This window comes from Aplidium turbinatum, chromosome 6 (assembly GCF_918807975.1).
Source record: "Aplidium turbinatum chromosome 6, kaAplTurb1.1, whole genome shotgun sequence".
Classification (NCBI taxonomy): domain Eukaryota; kingdom Metazoa; phylum Chordata; class Ascidiacea; order Aplousobranchia; family Polyclinidae; genus Aplidium; species Aplidium turbinatum.
In genome coordinates, this window is record NC_137477.1 from 17,653,485 (window position 1) to 17,675,219 (window position 21,735).

Consider the following 21,735-nt stretch of genomic DNA (forward strand, 5'->3'; position numbering starts at 1 on the left):
AACCCAACAATTATAATGTTCTTCTATGTCATTTTAGTTTGCAAGCCAAAAATTACTTGTCATTTCGACATGTTTTTTTTGCAAAAAAAACATTTTGCTCGCCAAGCGCGGGTCTTGTGAAGCGCGAGGCCCGTAGCAGCTGCTACATCTGCTACTATAGTTAATCCAACGCTGATTGCACCTTTCCAATTTACTTTTTCGGACAATAAGTTTTGCATTGTTTATTTATGTTTTAAATTTTGCTTTGTTAAAACTCTGGTACTTCCCCAACTTAGTTTTGGATCCGCCACTGCATTGTCGGCATAGCCTATAACTATTTTGTTCTAGAAAATCTTAAAAGTTGCTTTCTCCTTGCTGAATTGATAAATGTAATTTTATCTCCACATTGGAAGAGTTTGCGTCCCTAAACGCTTTCTGGTGCTATCTGAGCGATCACTAAACATAGAGGCCCACTAGTGGATTTCGGGGGGGGAGGGGACGAGATGGTGCTCACACGGCCCTGCACTTACCTAATTCGTCCTTGTGCTGAAAAGGTTGCCCATCCTTTTTTTATAGTTTACTAGCACAATGCAAAACTGTTGACTAGTTGAACCTAAACATCGATGTAGTTTATTAACCTTTTTTATACGATCACACAGTCAGGTTGGAACATATAATAATGTACCTCAACAAACTTTACGGAAGTAGGCTAATCATCTTCGGAACACATCTTCGAATAACCACAAATTAACTTGATCTCGAACAGTCTATCAGTTATGAAAAGCTATGATAGACTTAGACTGAGCTATAGGTGTATCGTAGTGCAGTCAATATTTTCTAATGCTTCAGTTTTATTTTAACAAAAGAATAATCTTCATAGCAACACTTTACCATTGCATACGTAATTTGTTGCAAATGTGCAAATTAAGATTGTATAGATACAAAAAGCCTATGAAATCCAGTTAAAACAGTGCTAGAAGAAAATAAAGCAAGTTGTCAACTTGCATTGTATTATTCAGCTTGCTGGAAATCGCATAACAGCCTATTTGCTCAAACATATCATTAAATTGACTGGGCTTGACTAAGTAAATCAACTAAAATTTGATTCTGATCTATGAATAGCAATCAAAGACACGGTATAACACCACCCTTTGGCCGAGTAGCGGGGCCAGATAGGATTAGAAATTCCAACATTCTATCTCCCTTGAGATGTGTGTGACGTCACCATAACTGAATGAATGATAAATAATAATACTATCCGTCGGCAACAATAACAACAAATAGCTTTATTATTATTAATTCGATTATCGTGACATTATTTACCTCAAAAGAGCACTTCAGAGTTTATACTATTTTAAAGCTCATAATATCTGCTTTGGCTGTGCTACTGCTTCGCCACTTCTAAAATATTTGCGCGAGAAGAGTGTGCATCATTCATCTCATTGTCGCTGTTACCTCATTATGATTCACAATTTAGGGAACGACAAATTTCTATTTGAAACGAAACAAAACGTTAAAATCTTGGTAATCTTCTAAGTCTCGGCACTGCCAGCAAACCGTCAACGTTAATAAAATGTAGACTATTGATTATTTTATGATTATAGAGATTTTTCTACCATTTGTATTCTCAACGTTTAAAAGTCAGTGGATTATCAGCAAACTTCTTCAAATCCATTTGACTTAACTTCTTATTTTAAGACCAATTTATGCTTTCATCACGACGACAAAGGACAGTATTCTCTGGTATATCACAAAGTTTAGTTCCATTATTATAAGAAGGTTCATTCGTTGAAGGACTGTTGGATTTAAAAGTTATGTTTGTGCGTGGGGTCCCGCCTTCGTTAGAGGTATCTACATCGTTCTTTCTTTTGGGAGCACATCTCCTTATGCTGTTTGTGCTTGGTAAGTCCAAGAGCGTTTCCTTAACGCTCATAAAGCAGCACAGTCGTCGAATAGACAAAAACGCTTCGTTTCGAAATTTCTTCACAGTCATACAATATAAGAAAAAATTTAAAGCCGAGTTTGCAAGGCCGCTTAATGCCGCTAGAGAGGAAAATATCTCGTCTTCGTTACACTTGTGAGAATGTGCGTCAGAGCTTGTCAACAAAAGAAGAGCTTGTGGGAGCCACAAAATGATGAACGTGCAACAGACTGCCAACATCATTATCTGAAAATTAAAATGAAATTTGCAACGCATCATCACTTTAACTTTAACGTGCTTTAACTTGCAATAATCCAAATTCGGCAGCATAATTTCACTCATACCCTATAGAAAGAAATTCACTCATACCCTATAGAAATAAGTTAGTAATCTAGTATTTCTGCTGTAGAAGATTCAAAATGTTTTTAAAATCTCATTCCTAACTACTAAATTGTGAACTCACTCAATTAGCTTTTCTAAGATCGAGGATTTCAGTTTTCCAAAGTCAAGTTGACGTTCGATAAAACTACGGAGTTCTTGAATAGTGAGTGTGCATTGTGCAGCTCCGAACATTAGCCAAGTATTGAGCCGCTTGGTCTATTTTTCATCCTCACCGTGATTCTTCGATGAAGCTTTTGGCGGGTCCCATTCAAAGGTGTCTCGCTTCGGGAACGATGAAGACACCGAAAAATTATCAAGTTAAGGAGAATGAGAATAAAATATGGGATGAAGAAAGCGAGGAGAACATGGAATATTATGTTGACAACGAAGGCATAGTGCTCCCCGATGGTTGCAGTGAGTGTGCATCCACATAAAATTCTAAAAACGTAACAGTTTAACAATGAAGAGTCATAGATAGTAACATCTTTAGAATTGACCAAACTGAAGAATCAGAAAAGCAACCGATAACAAGTTTAAAAATAAAAGAATTCTTCTCGATCACTGGACAAGATTAAATAGGTCAATTTTGTTGACTACAGTAGATACTACGAGCTTTCAAAACTTCATTTTCTGAATAACAACTAAAAAACAGCCACCTTGTTGAGATTGAATTTGATTTCATTTTGACAAGGGAGTGGAAATCAATGCATTGTTGACGAAAGTAGGAAGACAAATCAAAATAATGTTCATCACATTTAGAATTAAAAGTTAGCCTAAAGGTTAAGCAGGACAGATTGTACTTGTTTTATTTAGTTGTGAACAACTCGACAGAAAGTAGCCTGGACTGCAATATAATGTGTGACCTTGAGTTACATTATTCAAAGGATTGTCGTGGCATACAGCTCACAAATTAGAAAAAAAAATGTGCCATATTGTTGCGAATTATTTTTTATGTGTAGACTTTGGTTTCGTTTTATTACGGCTCAAAAATTTGCATTTAATAACTCCAATAGCAACTTGCTTCAGATGAGCGCCTGATCATGAAACAGGACAAACTATTGGCGTCGTTGAGAAATTAAAGCAACAAAGCCAATAAGTAAATCACAGATGTCATGAGTAGGCTACAAGGGAAACAAATAAAAAACCTACTAGTGCCACTTTATCAAATAAAGGTGGTCTTATCTGTTGAAACATCGTCGGTGAGTCAAATAAAGGCAAGTATAAGCAAGCAGTGATCACACGCAAATAAGAGTCGTAAAATTACTTTTTAAAGAGTTTTTTACTAGATCGAAAGTTGAAATTTTATTACGTTTCTTATTGAATGTGAGAAATTTTATAATCCACAATTACAGTAAGCTATACATACACTTTATAACCATACAGTAAGTCACGTAAAACAAATTTCAAAGCTTCCATGGTCAGCAGAAAAGTGATATCACTGGGTGAGCTACCAAACGGCGTAAGCACATATTTGTAGGCTACTAGAGACCGTAACCCAGCTGAAATAGATTCATATTTATACAAAAATATACGTTTTTCACCTAAACTAAAAAACAAAGAGTCCTCACAAATAACATTTTGCATTCCAGGCTGAGGTTTTGAGGATTAAAAACAATAGTTTGCGACAAAACAGATTTATGTGGTTCGAAACAAACTATTTTGCACACTTTTCGAAAAAAGACAAACTTTTATTTCATTGTAAATGTTATTGGTCTTGGCTATTGGCTTCACTTCGAATTTCGGTTTCAGAGAAAACCCTTGCTGATCAACTTTATGAATGAAAGTAGATAAAAGCTGTTTGTCTTCTTACCTTTGAATGTGCTTATCATCTTGGAACGATGAGGTTATGTTAACCATCCCAGCATTTTCATTCCTAATTTGCAAGGCCATCGAGCTACCTGCTGTTGCATTGTTTGTACTGTAATGAATGATCTCTGAATGTTCTGAAGACATTACTCCAATCAAAGGAAGAACTGTGGTGAAATTGAAGAACTTTAAAAAATGTTCGGAAACTTTCGGAACGTTTCGGTGTTCCTCTTGTTTGCTGTAGAGAGGACCAACAGCTAAAAAAGGAGAAGCAAACAAACAGCTGAGGAAGAATACAATCGTCGTCACCTGAAAGATATCAAACAGGTTAATTTTGACGACCTGCGCAAGATAGAGCTTAATTACAAGCTTCTAACAAATTTTAAATAGGAGTATTTGGTTTCAACGCCAGAAAATTTTTTGTAGTGGGCAATCCAAAAAAAGTATGAGTAGTCTATGATAACAACTTTACTTTTTGAAATACTAAATTAGAAAGGAAACATTAAACGAAATCCACTCAAAACTAATAATCCACCAGTGCATTCTATTGAGGAACGTGAGACATAGTCACATAACCAATGATGACACCATTAAAATTCGATTGTTTTAACTTTGTTACACATAGACCTATCCCTTTAGGGTTATGGTCTTTGGCAGTAACAGAATTAGTTTCTGTATCAGAAGCTCAAATGAAGAAGAAGAAGAAAGGGAAGGAGAAGAATAACAAGGGAATGCGAGACTTTAAATTTGCACTCGAGTTTTCAATTGCAAACACGATTGTTTCTAAATTAGTGGTCCCGGGCCTAGGTTGTCCTCTCAACGGCCCTGGCTATTGTGTACACGCGACAGTAAACTCAGAAATCCTGTCAATGAACTTCCATCTGTTAGTCCAAGATAAAGAAGGTGTTAAAATAATTTGGCAATCAACTTCAAGGACAACTTCTAGTTCAGCTGTCACAAATACGATCCATTAAATTGATGAATTTGATACTAAACAAATGGAGTCATTTAGTTACAAACGTGTTAACAACAGCATTACTTCAAGTAAAATAAACACTAAACAGTTATTTTGAGGTTGTCCTGATCATCATTTAAACGTCTTCTTAATGTTGCTAATGCACGGAAAATTGTAGAGTTTTTTTTGCAAATCACCTTAAAACCCTTTATCAACGTGAAGTAATCAAATATGCAGAGACAAGTAGTCATGAAATAAAATCCTAGTCTACAAGCAAACTACAGAATGAAGTAAGAAGTTATTATGAATTATTGAAGACAGCCTTGAAGACGGCTCTCTTCCATTTTGCGACAAACTGAAAACTTGTGGTGTTTCATCAATATTTAGTATGCCTTTATTGGACAAACATCGCTTCCAGGTTGAGCTATGACTCATGAGCAACGAAAAAAAGTACAACAGGGTAATGATGGTATGATTTCAATGACTGAAAAATCTTGAAATTACTAACCTACATCGTTTAGGAACATTAAGTAAAATTCTCCACGTAAAACTAGAAATAAAAATAACAACTTTGCTTTAGAAACACTCCTTTTTATGATGTAATGAAAAGGCTTTTCCAAACGTCAAAAATGCACCCGACAACAAATGATAGCAAGCACACACTTTCTCTTAAGTCGTGGCTTCAAATGAATCGTGATTAAGAAATCTTCTTGAATGTGCTGAGTAAGTTATTGCCCTTACTTCACTCGAACCAGAAAAACCAGAGATTTGACTAATTTTCGAAACCTTGTAGAACACTGGCAAAATTTATAGATTTTACGAGTCTGTTTTCGTGAAGTTATTTGATTGACTTAAGACGTCAAAATAATTTAAAATTTAAGACGCCAAATCTTAGCGGATAGAAGAACGCATACAATATTTCAAATTCTACTAAAAGGAAAGTTGACAGAAACGCAAAGAGACCTGCGTGTCGCAGAGCGAAAACATAACGAACTAAAAGGACATATTTTAACTAAACTTACTTTTTATTTGATTGAATTTATGGCGTAGTGTTTATAGTTTTAGTGAAATATTCTGGGAATTTAATCAGGTGACGTTTATTACTGAATTTACCTTGAAGGGTATGAGGGTGTCACGTACCAATTTTAGAGATTTCTTGTCCCGTGGAAAGTTAAAGCGGAATGATTTGTTTTTTACGATTTGAAGTTCAATACTTCGCTATATTTCAAACAAGTCAACTTCGATTTTAAAAAGTACAAGTCAGACCAAAAGCTATCACTCTGGTGCGGGCACGGAGAAACCACGTGGGCCTGGGCCCACCTACTTTATTTTTTGGGTGGGCCTGGCCCATCCACTTTTGAAAGTTAAATTTCTTTGAAAAGGTAGCGAAAACAGCAAATCGGAGAGAGAGTTCCAAAAAAAGGTCAATCATTTGATACACACTAGTTTGATTATTATCTTTAATAGCTCAATGATGAAATCCAATCTTCAAACTTTTCTGTTGAGCCCACTATTGATGGGCAGCACGTGTGAGTGTGGTTGCTTGTGATTGGTGGAGCGATCTATATCAATCAATATAATTATTCTCTATGGTCTGTATGGCTAAAACAATGATATCATTAGGCCTACATACCCACGTACAGTATTCTGCAGATTATTACTCCCAGGTGGTATTATAACTATGTGTGTATATTTTCTCGGCAGCCGATATGTAGCAAAAATTGACAGCGATAGACACATGTTTCGCCCATGAGGCTGGGCTCATCAGTATCGCACCGTATTCTAGCCACAAATTTATTCGACCACCGCTTTACCAGTCAGTTTAACTCTTATCTTTGTTGTTGTTTTTGATTGGATGGTATTGTTGATTGGATGGTCTGAATGGCTAGCGTGGAAGCTACACCGTTATGGTTAGCGAATCGCAACTGCTCGCTGTACTAGTGAGTGCTCAGCCTTGTGCTGATAGCCGGGAAGAACGCCCCTTTCTTCACTATGTGTGTATTGTTGCCTTTTTATTTGTGTGTATATCGCCATATTTTGTACAGCGCTAAAAGCAATTTAACAATTTTGTTTTTGGCCAAATTGGGCCCAAAAATGGAAAATTTTCGATGGTCGGCACGAAAGGTAATCATGAAAACACAATGTACAAACGATTTCAAGTATTAAGTTAGGAATGCAACAATGTTATGGCCTATGGGGGTCTGGGGGGCTTTGCCTTGAAAGTTTGAAAGTGTTTGAAAGTTGGATTGATTTTGACTGCTGCGCCTCTAGGCCCACCTACGTTTAAAATGGTTCCTCCATGCTTGTTCTGGTATAAAAGTACAGTACAGAATAGAACACCCAAGTGTTGAGTTCATGTTGAATGCAGGTGATGCGTATGTTCGAGACATACAGTAAGTTTATGAGGTCATAAAGTTTTTATCGCATTGGTTCTTGTGTATTTGCTTTCACGTTGCAGAGTCATAAAAGTGAACAAACACCTTGGGTAATAAAATATTTATTCTAGAAATTGTCTCTGCGTATCGTGCTGAAAGCTGCTGGTAAAATTTCGATTTTATGTTTTGTTTTAGGATTTTGTTTTAATGAAGCAAATTTGTTTCAAACAGTCCCTCCACCTGCATGACGAATGCTAGGAGTGGCGTACACAGGGGGGAGCCATTGTACCATGTCCCCTTTAATGTTAATTTTTTTTAGCGTTGTGATGGTGTAGTGCAAACATGTGATTGTTCAAGAGTTGTCTTAGGTAGCAGAGACGTATTAACCGCCCTGGGGAGGGGGATCAAAAAAAAAAAGAATTCTTGCTTCCTCCGGGAGGAAAATCTTGCTTACGCCACTAAACGTACCCTCAATACGTGTGGTTCATCGTCTATACAAGCTGAGTATGGTAGGCTAATATACATGACTTACTGGTAGGATAGCTATTAGCTAATGGGCGTTTTTTCAATTTGTTTTCGATTTGAAAAAAATTCTAAATGCCCTTCCCCCCCTTTTTGTAAAAATCCTGCGTACACCATTAAATGTTAAGCAAAACTTTCTGCGTAAACAACTTACAGTTACCATTCTACATAGCCCTACTGCCCTACTGAATATAAAATTAAAACATGGCGTGGACAAATGCAATAGATGGACTGTATCCCCATTAGTAAAGTAAGAACAGTGCCAAAAAACAAACATTGTCTTCTATAATGCACCAACACAAAGACAAATGACAGTTTGCGCGTGATCGGAGCCGTTAATAGACTAATTTGGGTCTGGAAAGGCTCCTGACCCTTAGTACCATTATGAACCGGGCTCACAAATACCCCATTTTTGGGACCCCTATCAACGTCACTGCCCATGATCAACACAAATCTTAAAATCACTTTAATATTTTGTGGTTGTTTACTTTTTAAAATATTTGTTTTCTCAAGCAAAATCACTTTATGGCGCAAACATTTGCCAACTTACTATCCTGCAAATATATTAAAAAGTAAACTATTGAACATGCTCAAAAAGGCAACTAAGAGGATGACAAATTTCTTAACGAAATTTCATAATACTTATTTTCGTATTTGTTTGTTGAATATTTGTCAAAATTTGTGATGAAATAATGTTATTATTAAAAACTGTTAAGTATCATTATCTTGAAAGTTTGTCAATAAGCATAACTTAAGTAGGCTACCAACTCTATGAAAAACAAACTGCTCCAGTCTAAAGTTATTGTATGATATTATTGTTTGTTATTCAGCACTAAGTCAGCTATTTTCAAACAGAAGTGTCCACTGTCCAACATAGGGGTTCTCATTCTTTGCCCCGTTAAATACCTCCAAGTTATAAAACAATCAGCCGAGCCCCCAGTAACCTGACACCAAATAAATATACAGCTTCTAGCATACCGTAAATTGACTAAAGACAGACACGAGTGTAAATTATGCTCCACATAAAGTACCTTAGAAAATCTTTCCCTGAACTCCTGGAGGTTCGCGAATCCCAGGTTGAGAAGCTTTGGTCTAATGGTTGCAAAGTTTATCCGATGAATGTGAAAGAAAAGTAGAAAATGCGAGTTTTTACTTCACTGACGTTTCGCTCACCATGACAATGCGCATTTTCGGAGTGAATAAGTATAGGCCTAACGTACAAAATAACATTTTGAAATTGTTTATCGGAGTGCGGTTGAAGGCAATAGAAAAATAAAATAAAAAATATCTTCCTTCGACTTTTCGAATAGTGAGCAAAAGATGAGAGAGTAGTTAATTTTTACGTTGGATAACATAAAACTTTCAAAAAATTCAGTACAATTCAAAGCAGTTGAGACAAACAAACCATTCCAGACGAAATTAAATTACGAAAACGTTTTAAACTATGCCAAAATAGGCATAAAACGTGTCCATCAAGATAATAAAGAATTATGCGATTTCAGTAGCAGATGATCATCGTTAAGATCGTTATGGTTGAGCGTATTGCATTGTTGGGACGTAATGTTGATGTAGCAAGTTTCTGCTGTGGTGGGTTGATTGTAACTTGTTTTAATGTTACAACTTTTTCTTTCTGACAAGGTTAGTTTGTGATTTTCCATAACCATGCACGAACAGAGAGCTGTTTTTTTCATATTCTATAATATATTTTTTATAAATTTATATTTGTCAAACTGGCTATATGCCCTACGTTTTTGATTATCGTTTATGACGAATTTAAGATTGAAATATTAAAAAAGATTATTGTTTCCTTGTGGTGTAGACTGTAGGCCTCTTCTCACGCAGTTAGCCGTATTCAAATTCAAAATTAGCCGGTCTTATATACTGTAATAATAGATAATTCCATCTTTCATTTCAGAACACTAAGTACGATGACAGATTGATATTAACAACGATTTTTTAGGAATAATTAGGTTTCGAATTTCTACATCTTAGGCTGCTGTTTTTAGTCAAATCCAGTAAACTTTCTTATTATTTTTTGCTTTACATAGAATATATTTTCTCACTGCATTTAACGCGACCTCATCTACAGTTTTGTGATTTCTTCTGCAATGAATCTTGTGTAGCTTCGCAACTGTTGAATGTATTTGTTTTGAAAGATTTTTACAGTGCTCACAATTGTTTTACCGGTTAATTAATTTTTCTGTTTTTATTGTTTTTATTTGCTTGTGCTTTTTCTGACATTCAAGAAGCCGCCTTTGCAGCGGCAAAGTTAAAAAATAAATTATGCAAATTTCCGAACCTCGCTGATTTTATTTACTTGTTCAATCGTTCGGTTGCTTTCTAAATAAAAGATTCTTGTGTAATTTTCATCAGACTTAAAGTCATTCTCAATAACATCGAGAAAGCGGAGCAGAGATTAAGAAACATTAGTGTCTCATTACCATTGATTTAATTGTGTCCGGAATAATTTGTTTGTTTAACCCTTTGCTTTTCAACGTTTTTTTGGAAGTTAACTGCTCAAGGGGGGGGCATTTTTGGATCAAATTCAATCAGCTGTTACGAGTTATCCGCTGATGCTATTTCAACAGAAGTTGCACTGGTGTGAAAGCAAATCATTTGTCTATAAGTTTGAAAACTCATTATTTTAAAATTTTATATGTTAAACTTGATATTTCAATTTTTGCAAAGGTACCTAAAAACGACAATTTTGATTTAACTTGCCGCCTTTAATTAACCGTGCTAATCCGATTTCATGCAAACTTCTAAATAACAAAGAGCTCGATCGAACGCACGAAGTGTGTGTGCGGTGTGCCGAATCATTGCATTGATTAGAATTTACGACTTGCGAGCAAATCTTATTGTAAGCTACTCAGTACTCACTGATTCTAAAATAGTTACAATCAGAGTAATATTGTTACACGAATTTGAAAAAAACAAAACTGCGTTTGTTGTCTTACATTTTTGTCCTAAACTAAATGCATTCCGAAACTCATGGCTAGCTTCTAGTTTTATGGAACCAAATTTCTCATAAGTAACACCTTAGCCTGCTTGAATAGCTGTTTACATCTTCGTTTGTGTATTTTAGGTCTACAATTGAGTTTGTAGTATGAATATTTTTAGTAGAGAGAAGACAATTGAACAAGTTGTTGAAATAATCTGAAATTTCTAAGTTCAAATTAGGTGCTTTTGAAATTGTGGATTTGTGTCAAGTCGCATCACAAATATCATGCAGGCCACATCATAAGTCATTTCGCTTACGAGTGTTTATAAACATGACTCATAAATTACATCCACAAAAAATACAGCATTTACATCAACAAAGCTAAGTTCGAAGCTCACTTTTTATTGAAGATTGTGTCAATCAATTTGAAAATACATTTTTAGTCCGCCAGCGTCGAAATAATGCAACAGCGAATTGAGGAACATGCGTAAACAAAGGAAATGTGAAATAACCCACAGTCAGCAAATCTACATAAATTTAACGTTTACAAATGTTGAATCAATGTAAAAGGACTGGATTGCTGACTGGGTCCTTATTGTTTGAAGCACTAAAAATACGCGTAAAAGCGACAACGTCAGCAAGGCAGTGATTATGTTTCTGGCCAAAAAAAATAACGTTTGACTTCAAAGATAAAAATGATTATAACGAAGCTTCAAAGTTTGTCGTAAAACATTTTACTGAGATACAATAAACATAATCAATTTGTGCCAGATTGTGAGAAGACTTCCTAGATTCTTTCCAACCATTTGCATGATTGCAAATTATTTTCTATAACTTTACATTGCTAAAAAATGGCTTCTTTGTTGAAACAACGTGGCTACAATTCTATAAAAAATTCTTAGGCCTACTACATTGAAGTAATGAAATTTTTTTTGTGATTTTGCTGATGACGTTTTACAATATCCGAGAAGTAAAAAATAATAATGATGAATTATTTTACAAAACCGTGGTTTGCAAGTGCTTCACAAAAAATTGTTGGGGGAAAATTTACTATTAGACGTAAAACGTTTGTAAAAGAAATTTGTCGGTTTACGTATTTATAATGTTTATTGCGCTGTTATCGAATTATAAACTGCCTGTAGGCTATTGTCTACCTTTGTGGTTGCCGGCCAGCTTAGAGCAGCATGCAAACTAAGCGTTTATGGTATTTGCATCGTGTTATGATTCTCGAAAATTTCCCACAAGGTCTTTATTTTTATCGTGATATTTTGTGCCTCTTCTGTCCTAAACTTGAAGTTATTGTGCAGCACTATCCACATCGGTTTTTAGACTCAGTCTTCATTGAAAATCTTTTGTGTGGTGCATCATTTCAAGTAGTGTCTTTCCCTAAACTGTTACACAAATCGCCCAGAACCAGGTTGATTATTATGTATCTTACAGCAGTTGAGAGCCCGTTATTGTATGTGTGGAATTATTACTGTAGATGTCTGACTAAATTCATGCCAAAGTCGAGCAAATTCTGCTTTCGGGATCCTTGCCGTTATTTACTGTATTTTTTGTTGATAAGTTTAGGCAGCATTTTTCCAAGATAAATGAAGACATCGGTATTGTTCGTCACTTAGATTTAGTTTTCTCAGCATTATTTATTCATTCTTTGATCCACTAGTTTGTCCCACTTTTGGTATAATCGGATCGTTTATAAATGGCGGGTCTTCACAATAGCCGGCCTCTTATACATTGGCGCAACGTATTCAGATGTTGAATCAATGATGAAGAAAGCTGATTTGTTGTTTGTCTTATGTGACGCCTAAATTTATGCCTCGTCTACAGTACAAAATATTTTGTAATGTACATTGTGTACATTGTACATTTTGTTTGTAGGCCTACATTACAAAATATTTTGTAATGTAGATGAGGCATTATCATCTTTATTTTGCGCTCTTTGAAACAAAACACAGTGCACTGTGAAACAAAAATACAGGACATAACAACAAGTAGGCGACATAAAGCAGTGAAGGGACGCCATCGAGTTAGCTGCTACGTGCAAATGGAGCCTATCTCATAATTTTGAGTGTATCTCACAATTACTGTTTGCAAAAACGCTATTTCTCCGGCTTCTCCCAAAAGCATTTGCAGTGATACATTTCCTCAATTGCAAGTTTTGTCAATGAGAGCATTTCCATAGAACGTTTATTTCGAAACCAGGTTTTCGTGTCTTTATCCAAGAAAAGATTTCTTATTGTAACGTTTTTTATTCGTCAATGAATATTATCTGCTTGAAACAACTGTTTTGAATAGTTTGTGGCCTCCATAGCCTACTATTTTGATCGTGGATTGCTATTCTTCTTTGTAGAGCTGATAACGCAAAAAAGCTTGCTATTATTGTTTCTAATTAACAGCTTTGCGATCACTGGCTTTTCTTTGTAGCATAAGAAATAACGCGCTTTGTATTATTGAGGTCAAACCAAACAAAAGAAAGCAAGAGGATGCTTCTCTCTGCTCGCGCATATCGATGCACGAAGCAATTATGAGCTTATGGCTTGTCATCGCAATGTAATCCATTTCACGCTTTGCTGGAAGTTAGCTAGAAATAGCAAAAATTCACCAAAATCTTGAATTTACAAGAAAACTACACAACTTTTAGCATCAAATTTAATATCATCAGATCCGCCTGGCAATTTTAGGAAAAGTCAAGAAAAACCAAGTGCATGGCGTTACTGTGCTTCAAATAATTAAAGGAAATATGAGGGGGGGGCCAAATCTGGCCTCCCTTTGAGGAGCAAAGTGTTAAACTGCTTTGGCCTGTGCTGAGTTCTTCGAACGTTATTATGTCGTTCAACGCATAAAACAACCACTGTCGCATCTCTTGTTTACTATTCGAAATAATACGTATGCAACTTATTTCTCTTGCCTTCAATTGCTATACAATCGTGGCCAGGAATACAGTAGACTACATAATTTCGACATTTTGTTTTGTATCTTATTTGCTCTGAAGATGCGCCTTGTCATGATGCGCGAAACGTCAGTGAAGCAATAAACAAATTGTATGCTTCTGCTTTTAATTTTGCCTTCGTCAGATAAATGGTGAAACTATTGTTAGAAAAGGTAAGAAGTGCCCAAATTTAGAAATGTGGACCTTTGCGATAGAATGGTAATGTTGTCTCTAAGAAATAAGCAAACAGCCTAGATGTAATCTCGCATTCTAAGATGAAGTTTTACCTCACTACAACAGGGTTCTTGGACCTGTAAGAATCCCCTTGCTGCTGGGTTAGTGCAACAAAACTTCTTTCACTACAAACGTACAAATATGTAAAATTGAAATTTTGGAAAACTCATTTGCATGTCAGAAACTAACTGAGTTTGTTCACAAAGCATGTAATTTATAACATAGTACTTTCTTTCTAGAGTAAACCGCTAATTAGTAGTCAACTGGAAGAGTATAACACGTAGGCTAAAAAACGTAGCCCACCATATTTTTAAACATCAGCATGTGTTTGTGATAAATTAGCTACATATTTAAACAGTAGTCAATCCAAACCTTGGTTGCTTTTTTTGCATTATGTTTGATTTCTCGGTAGTGGAAAGGAAAGCAGACTGCCACAAACCTATCCATAGCCATGACTACCAACAACCACACCGCTGCGTTGTGGAATGTGTGCATGAAGAACCTGTGCCATCTGCATAAGTAGATCTCGTACAACCAAGATTGTTGATCTGTTTCGTAGATCCAGGCTACCAATGAATACCTACATAAAAATTTTTTAATCAAAATTAAACTTGAAGTTAAACAGGTCAGAACAGTGACGACTCTAAAGAGGATTACAGTTGATCGCAACCAACTCAGACCATTAGAAGATGGAAATATGAACCATCAATTATGCAAAGTCGAAGATAATGACATAAGCTGACGAATTTCAGGAGGGTTACAAACAGGCAGTGGCATAAAAATAATACTATGAGGTAAGCATAGCTGCAAAAGAGTTCATTGGAGACATGAAGCAAAAGTTTAGCAATCTGGCAGCTCTGAATGATTCGCTCTATGCTTGTCGTATGTATAGCGTAAAATACGTGCCATACGTATTACGTAATTATAGCAGGAGATTTTAAGGCGAAGTTCTTTTGTTGATCAGTAGATAAAAACATGAAAAATAGGTTTCCCGCAAATACTCTTGTTATTCCCTAATTCACATTCATCAACATCTTTTTGAAATTAAAACATAAAATGAAGACCGTATTCAGTACCGATTTAACTGTTTTAAAATTTTACTGTAGGCTACAAACTTTGATAAAATTAAATTGCAGGCACCCGAGTTTGCTTGGCCTGTGCAGATGCACGGTTTGCGCATTCACGCAAGGCTCTGAAACTCGACATACGATATTTTGAAGTAGAGTCAGTCGATAGGACACAATTGTGGAACCTTGCCAAATAAATGTATTTGTTAAACAACAATTTAAGAAACCAATCTTAACAACTAACAAGTTATGAGGAGATTATCCAAGTTTTCATCCATATAGGCTATAAATGATACTTATGAAATTTTAAAATGGGCTTATTCATTTTCTCGGAGAACTGAGCACGCTCAACATAACTCATCGCAGCCTTACTTGACTCTTCCAAGTGATCAAATATCGGTGATTAACTGTCAGAAGAGTAAATAACTTGTAACTCAACGTTGCCACACAACACGCATAAGTACGAATGACGACTCTATGACCAAATGTCAAGAGAGATTTAAAACAACCACTTATAGTTGCTGTAGTTTGCCTTTCTTATTGTTCACAACAAGTTACTTCAAACTCCAGATCCATCGGTTCAATTTGATTTTATCCAATCGTAAACAACTGTTGTAATAAATTGTAATCAATTTGATTTTCGCGGTGTGTAATAAATTTGATTTTGCCTGAATTATGTTTTTCATTCATTTTAGTTGAATTACTGTACAATTATTGTATGGTGACTGAAAACATTTAAATCATATTTTTCTCTAGCTGTGTTTAATTTTTCATCGTAGGATCTCTTTAAATTTGTGATGTTTACCCACTTTCTTATTTATTTAACCACATTATACTTTTAACGCAAAAAACAAACTAATACTTCTAAGACCTCTCTCTCTCGGAGAGCTTCTTTGTTTTATCACAAATCTACAAAATCAAGCAATACCACAACGTGTGATATGAATTTACAAAAACGGAGTGCATGAGAACAATAGCAACCGAGGAAATCAGTTGGTGCAATTCTCAACGGGGAAGTTAAGTCCGCTAGTTGAGTGATTGGCTGCATGCAAATTGTTGTTTGTTTAGGTCATTTCGGCGAAGCTCATTGACGACAATCAACATGATCAATAAATAAGCTTTCAAGCAACTTTAAAAGACAAAATTAGATTTCAATGTAAATTAAATTACTACGCATTGGCATGGTTGTGAAAGGGGTCTTATCTATTGAAGCTTGTTGCTTCTTGTCGTGTTAACTGAGCATTAAAAAAATGTTTGCCAACGTCAATATGACATATTGCAGAAAAGTGTTATCTCTCATTTTGAATTTTGTCCCATCGGAGACAAATTGGAAATCTCCAGACGTAGCAGGAGCTATGCTGCTCAGTGCAATAACAACTTTGTAAAAAAATGTTTAGCGTATGTTTGGTGGTTTGTTTACTTATGCCTTTCCTGCATAAAGTGAAATTTATCCTCCCTAACAGTGCATACGGGGTGATGGTATCATGTTGCCAACAGAGCCGTGCTAACCGCCATTGTACCTCTCGCTCGGAAAGGTTTAATAGTTTTTGACTGCAAAAAGATAGAAATACTGTTACAAAAGCTCAATACTTAATAGATTACATCACTCAAAGCAGTGTCAACCGATTTCAGCATGCCCGCCTTTTCTCACTTTTGGCTTTCCGCACTCCCAGCTGACTTTTTATTATATAGCAGTGCATATGCAACCATCCCAGAATATTATCAATTTTCATGGACATAGGCTACACTGCGTCACATATTTTTTCCATGTTTTTAGTTTCTGTTGATGAAGAGTAGGTTAACTGCACGCACTGCTTTGCAAGCCATTGCAACTTTTGGGGTACGTTTTTATTGACAGTGGGCCAGTGGTTTGAGAAAGAACATCTCAAAACAGTTTAAGTACGCCACTAAAAAATAGGAACTCGTCAGTTGATTATTATCAAGGGGGAGCGAGATGGTGCTCCTACGGCACTGATTGCCACAATAAGATGAAACTTGCAAAGTTACAAAAACGCAATATCAAAAACGCGTAGCAAAAAAATTATTCATGAAATCATTTGTCAAGTATTCATAAGGTAGGATGTGCCATTCTCTCACAACTACATACCGCTTTTCAAATTTCTGTTACGACATTTCGGACCTCAACAAACATAACATCTTGGTTACAAGAAATCACAGAGCACGTGCTGCTTTGCACGTAACTCTCATGCAGAGAGTTGTTTTAGATTGTTTGAAATTTATTTTTGCAGTTTCTTACGTGATGTAGATAGCTGCCAGGGGTGGAGGAGCCATTTTAAAAGTAGGTGGGCCCAAAGGCGTAGGAGTCAAAGTTAATCAAACTTCTGGGGGGCTTCGCCTCCCAGACCCCCCATAATATTGCTGCATTAACCTAATACTTCAAATCGTTTATGCATTGTGTTTTCATGATTGCCTTTTGTGCCAACCAGCAAAAAATTTCCGTTTTAGCCAAACAAATTACAAAATTGTTAAATTGCTCTATAGCACTGTACAAAATATGGCGATGTGCACACAAATAAAAAGGCAAAATACACGCACAGTTATAATACCAATCTGGGAGATATAATCTGCAGCATTATATCGTAGGCCTACGTGCATGCACTGCATAATATATAATGTTATGTTATCATTGTTTTAACCTTAGAGAAGAATTAGATTGATTTATAGATTACTCCACCAATCACACGCAACCACACCAACATGTGCTGCCCATCAACAGTTGGGCTCAACAGAAAAGTTTGAAGATTAGATTTCATCATTCACAGGCCAACAAAAAAAATTTTTTTTAAAGGCACGGCATGTGAGAGTCATTTTAGGGTATTTCGTGGCCCCTGATTCCGAAAATGCACTTGTTTTTTCGAATTGGTTCTAGTTTTTGAGATAACCTACAGCAAAAACATTTTTTTTTGCAATTTTGATCCCCTATAGATTTAACGTCGTGTCGTCGTTTATTACATAGACAAAACTGGAAGTAATCCCAAGCACATTTCTGAGTTTTATAAACGCTATTTGGAACCAATCACGTTGATTACAACCCAAACAAACGGCTATTTAACGTTTACTGGCCTAGTAACAATCAAAATACGACGTGAAGCAAGCCTTAGGATACAATTAAGATGTAGAATATATAACTTGTGCTTTGCGTTAATATATTTGTTGACTTCAACAGTATCAGACTTACTAACTAAGCTAATAAGTACAAACAACAAAATACATAGCCTACATTGTTTTGCTTAACAAACTAGACGAATAAGCAAAACAAAGCCATCGATGAACAAACGCAATTCTTTATTATGGTAGGCCTACTATACCGAGCAACACCCATCAAGGTACGAAGGCCATTTATATAATTACAGAATACAAAGTTGTGTTCTTCAATACAGTTGCTGCTTAAAATTTTATCCTTGTTACGGAAGAACGTAATTTTGGTTCGAAATTCAATTCCTGGTAGTTTTGAAAAAACTAAGCGCATGTTTGAAATCAGGGGCCCTAAAACACTCTAAATTGACTCTCACCTGTTGTGCCAAAATGTTTTTGTTGGCCTGTGTAATCAAACTAGTGTGTATCAAATGAGTGAAGAGCTTTTTTTGGAACTCCTTCTCTAATTTGCCGTTTTCGCTACCTTTTCAAAGAAATTTGGCTTTTAAAAGTGGGTGGGCCAGGCCCACCCAGAAAATAAAGTAGGTGGGCCCGGGCCCACGAGGCCCACGTGTTTCCTCCATCCCTGATAGCTGCCAGAAGGATTTAATATTGATTTTTTTGTTGTTGTATTATTCACATTCTAAAAAGAGACAGTATTAGTTTGGCTACTGTGCAAGATGCAATATCCCCACTCGCCAATAAACGGGAAAAGGTTGCGAAACCTTGAACCACACAGGTATGCATAAATATTTGATATATAAGCTACTTCTGAACTAAACGCCATACAAAAAAACGTACCGCAAAATTCCTGTAAAAAATAGCATTCCAATGTCTGCAACAGCCAAAGCAATGATGTAGATCCGATATGTATCCGAAAGGATTTTTTTCTTTTTTTGCTTTTTTCCGGATAAAAGAAAAATCGAATAAGAATTTCCTGAAACAAACATTTGCCAAATTAAATATCCCTTTGACCTTCACTTCTGTAATGTTTATCACAAAGTTTTTCAACTTTGACACATTATTTTGAATTCATTGCCACAATAGTTCATTTGCTCTTTTGATTTCGTTCCACCAGTAATCAAGCAAATGTGCCCTTCTCTTTAGCGTAAAATGTCAATGCAAAGTCGGTGTGAAAATGAGATTGACTTTTGAGGTTAAAAAGTGGGAAGCATATAATTGATTGAACTTTATATTTAAGCAGAAAAAAGCACGTCATTTCAGTGTTTACCTTCATCATTACCCAATTAGTTCTCATTCAAAAATTAAATGTTTTGCGCTTTGTGGTTCAATATCGTGATCTTTGTCTTTACTAATAAGATTTGCAGTAGGCTAATATTGTTGTAGTTTATTTTCAAATCCATTAGCCTTTTGATAGAAAAAGTTGTTTTCATTGGCTCAGTAAGATTGGATTTTTACTTCATACAACCGCAATCTATTAGGTCAACAAATTCCGATTCTTGATTCTAAAAACCAACAAACATCTACATAAGGCTATGTTATTGCTCATTGCACTAAATAATTTAGTGGAATTAAGCTGTAAAGTCATTAAAACTTGAAGTTAACATCACAACGGCGTGTCAGACTCTGAAAGAAATTATGCTTTCGGTTTACAATTCATAAAATGAAGTGCTCCTCGCCCAATTTGTGATAACATTCTTTTCATTTATTGATTTCAAAACCTTGACATGGTTTTGTCAAGGCAGGCTATATGAAATAGCTTTTAGGCAAATCCGATGGAAATGCAATTATATACAGGCAGCATTAAAACAATATAGATTCACGGATTTCACGCACACAGTGGGAAGCTAAAAATTAAGCATTTTCTAAAAAATATTACTTGAAATTGTATATTTCAATTTTGGAGGGAAATCGTGAAATGGTGGACACCGAACACTGCGCCTTTGAGGAAAATTGGGACGGTTCGGTTGTTACCAAATATCTTAGGCTCTTCTGGTAAAACAAAGGCATCTTCAAAAGAGGAAAATATGTTTGTGAAGTGCGAAATATGTCCTTATTGAAATCAACTCCCTCCGCTACAGAAATAGCTTAGAATAGCGCAGCGTTTTTATCACACCTTGAACCCTTCAAAGTTTGAACCTCTGAAATGATCTTTTGCTAGGTTAAAAACGCATTTTACAAGCCCTACCGATGCCACTGACCAGCTATATGACCAGCCAGCCCTATCAAGACCAAAAAAAAACTTTTGAATATGATCAAAGCAAAGAAGTTGGTACATTAAATAATAGACTTCTCAACAAATTGTCTAAAATGTTTAAATGGGGTTAACTGATTGTGGGAATCCTTATCCCTCAAGATGAGAATGTTTTTTTGAAAGCGTAATCGCAGCAATTTCTAATACTTGTAGAAGCTTTGAACCATTAACGCAGCCTCAGTTTTCGTGCTTGACAGAGTAAAGTTCGCTTGTTGTTGGAATGCTGTTACTTATAAATTACTTCATCCACAAGGCATTGCTGAATAGAGAGCCTTTTTCGACATGTATTGCTCAAGCGTAGCCTACACACCGAGAGTTGAATTAGCGTAGCTTTGTCTTGCCGTTCTTCATTCACAATGTCGGGTGCTCATCAAAATGAAAATGAATAGCCTACATTTAACAACATAGGCTACCTTTATGAGAGACGTATCAAGCTATATTTGTCTCGGTAAACTAAAGTAAAATGCGGGTTACGGCCTAATAGTATAAACATTGTAAACTACAATTACATTCTTACCAACTATGCCAATCACAGACAGGCCCACAAACAGCCAAATCAACAAAAGTTTTTTCTCAAGCGACTCTCCTTGGTGGCTATCGTCGTTGTCGTCTGTGACGTGTAGCGATATATTGGAAACCATCGACACTGCTGCCATTGATTCGATTAAACAATCACTACATCAGTACAAAAATTAGCTACATTTATCATTTAATAAAACACATTTACAGTTGACGCTGAAATGCGAATAGGATAGGTTAAAACTGCAGCCATTTTGTCGTTTTCAAGTCTGATAGGTCAGAGCATGACACCGAAAATCGGCTTTGTTTAAAACAGCTGGCCTAAAACCTAAAACTTGTTCCACTTTTCCATCTTTCTGTAACCGTGTTGGTTTTAGAATCTGGGGCAAGACCTTCCCCCTTCTTCCAGTAGATCATTTGTGGGTATTCAAAACTTAATTTATAGTAGGCTACTCAAGGCAATCAAATTTTAACTTGATGATTTTCAAATTTTACGCGCGTCTGTAACAGAAATGCTGACTAACAATGAGCACAGTAATTTACAAAAAAACAAACTTCAAGGTAAGAAAACTTATGAAAAGTGTTGATGATCACCGTGAGAACACAAGTCTTGAGGTGTTAGGTTTGCTCTTTTTTGACATAAAGCGTAGTGTGAAAATATAACATGATTATTCTGTCACATTTTTTCATACATACAATCTTTCATGAATGAGACTAAAACTGAATTCACCC

General features: G+C 35.9%; 1 protein-coding gene across 1 annotated transcript; it reads right to left on the minus strand.

The window, feature by feature from the left end:
- Positions 1–833: 833 nt before the first annotated feature.
- On the minus strand, positions 834–21,140 carry LOC145772459 (uncharacterized). The gene is made up of 6 exons (XM_082584336.1): positions 21,002–21,140; positions 19,071–19,206; positions 14,419–14,626; positions 4,092–4,396; positions 2,515–2,719; positions 834–2,146 (listed from the first exon to the last, which is right to left on the minus strand). The coding sequence occupies exons 1-6, from the start codon at positions 21,138–21,140 to the stop codon at positions 1,673–1,675; spliced, it is 1,467 nt and encodes a 488-aa protein (XP_082440462.1). The 3' UTR covers positions 834–1,672.
- Between the last annotated feature and the right edge of the window lie 595 nt (positions 21,141–21,735).

What these genes read in the sequence shown, in the direction of transcription:
- LOC145772459 (XM_082584336.1), bottom strand. Translation starts at nt 21,140, where the DNA reads ATGGCAGCAGTGTCGATGGTTTCCAATATATCGCTACACGTCACAGAC. An exon ending in TTTTTTACAGGAATTTTGCG is followed by an intron (nt 14,627 to 19,070) that starts GTACGTTTTTTT and finishes ATTTTTATGTAG; the next exon opens with GTATTCATTGGTAGCCTGGA. An exon ending in GATGATAAGCACATTCAAAG is followed by an intron (nt 2,720 to 4,091) that starts GTAAGAAGACAA and finishes TTACGTTTTTAG; the next exon opens with AATTTTATGTGGATGCACAC.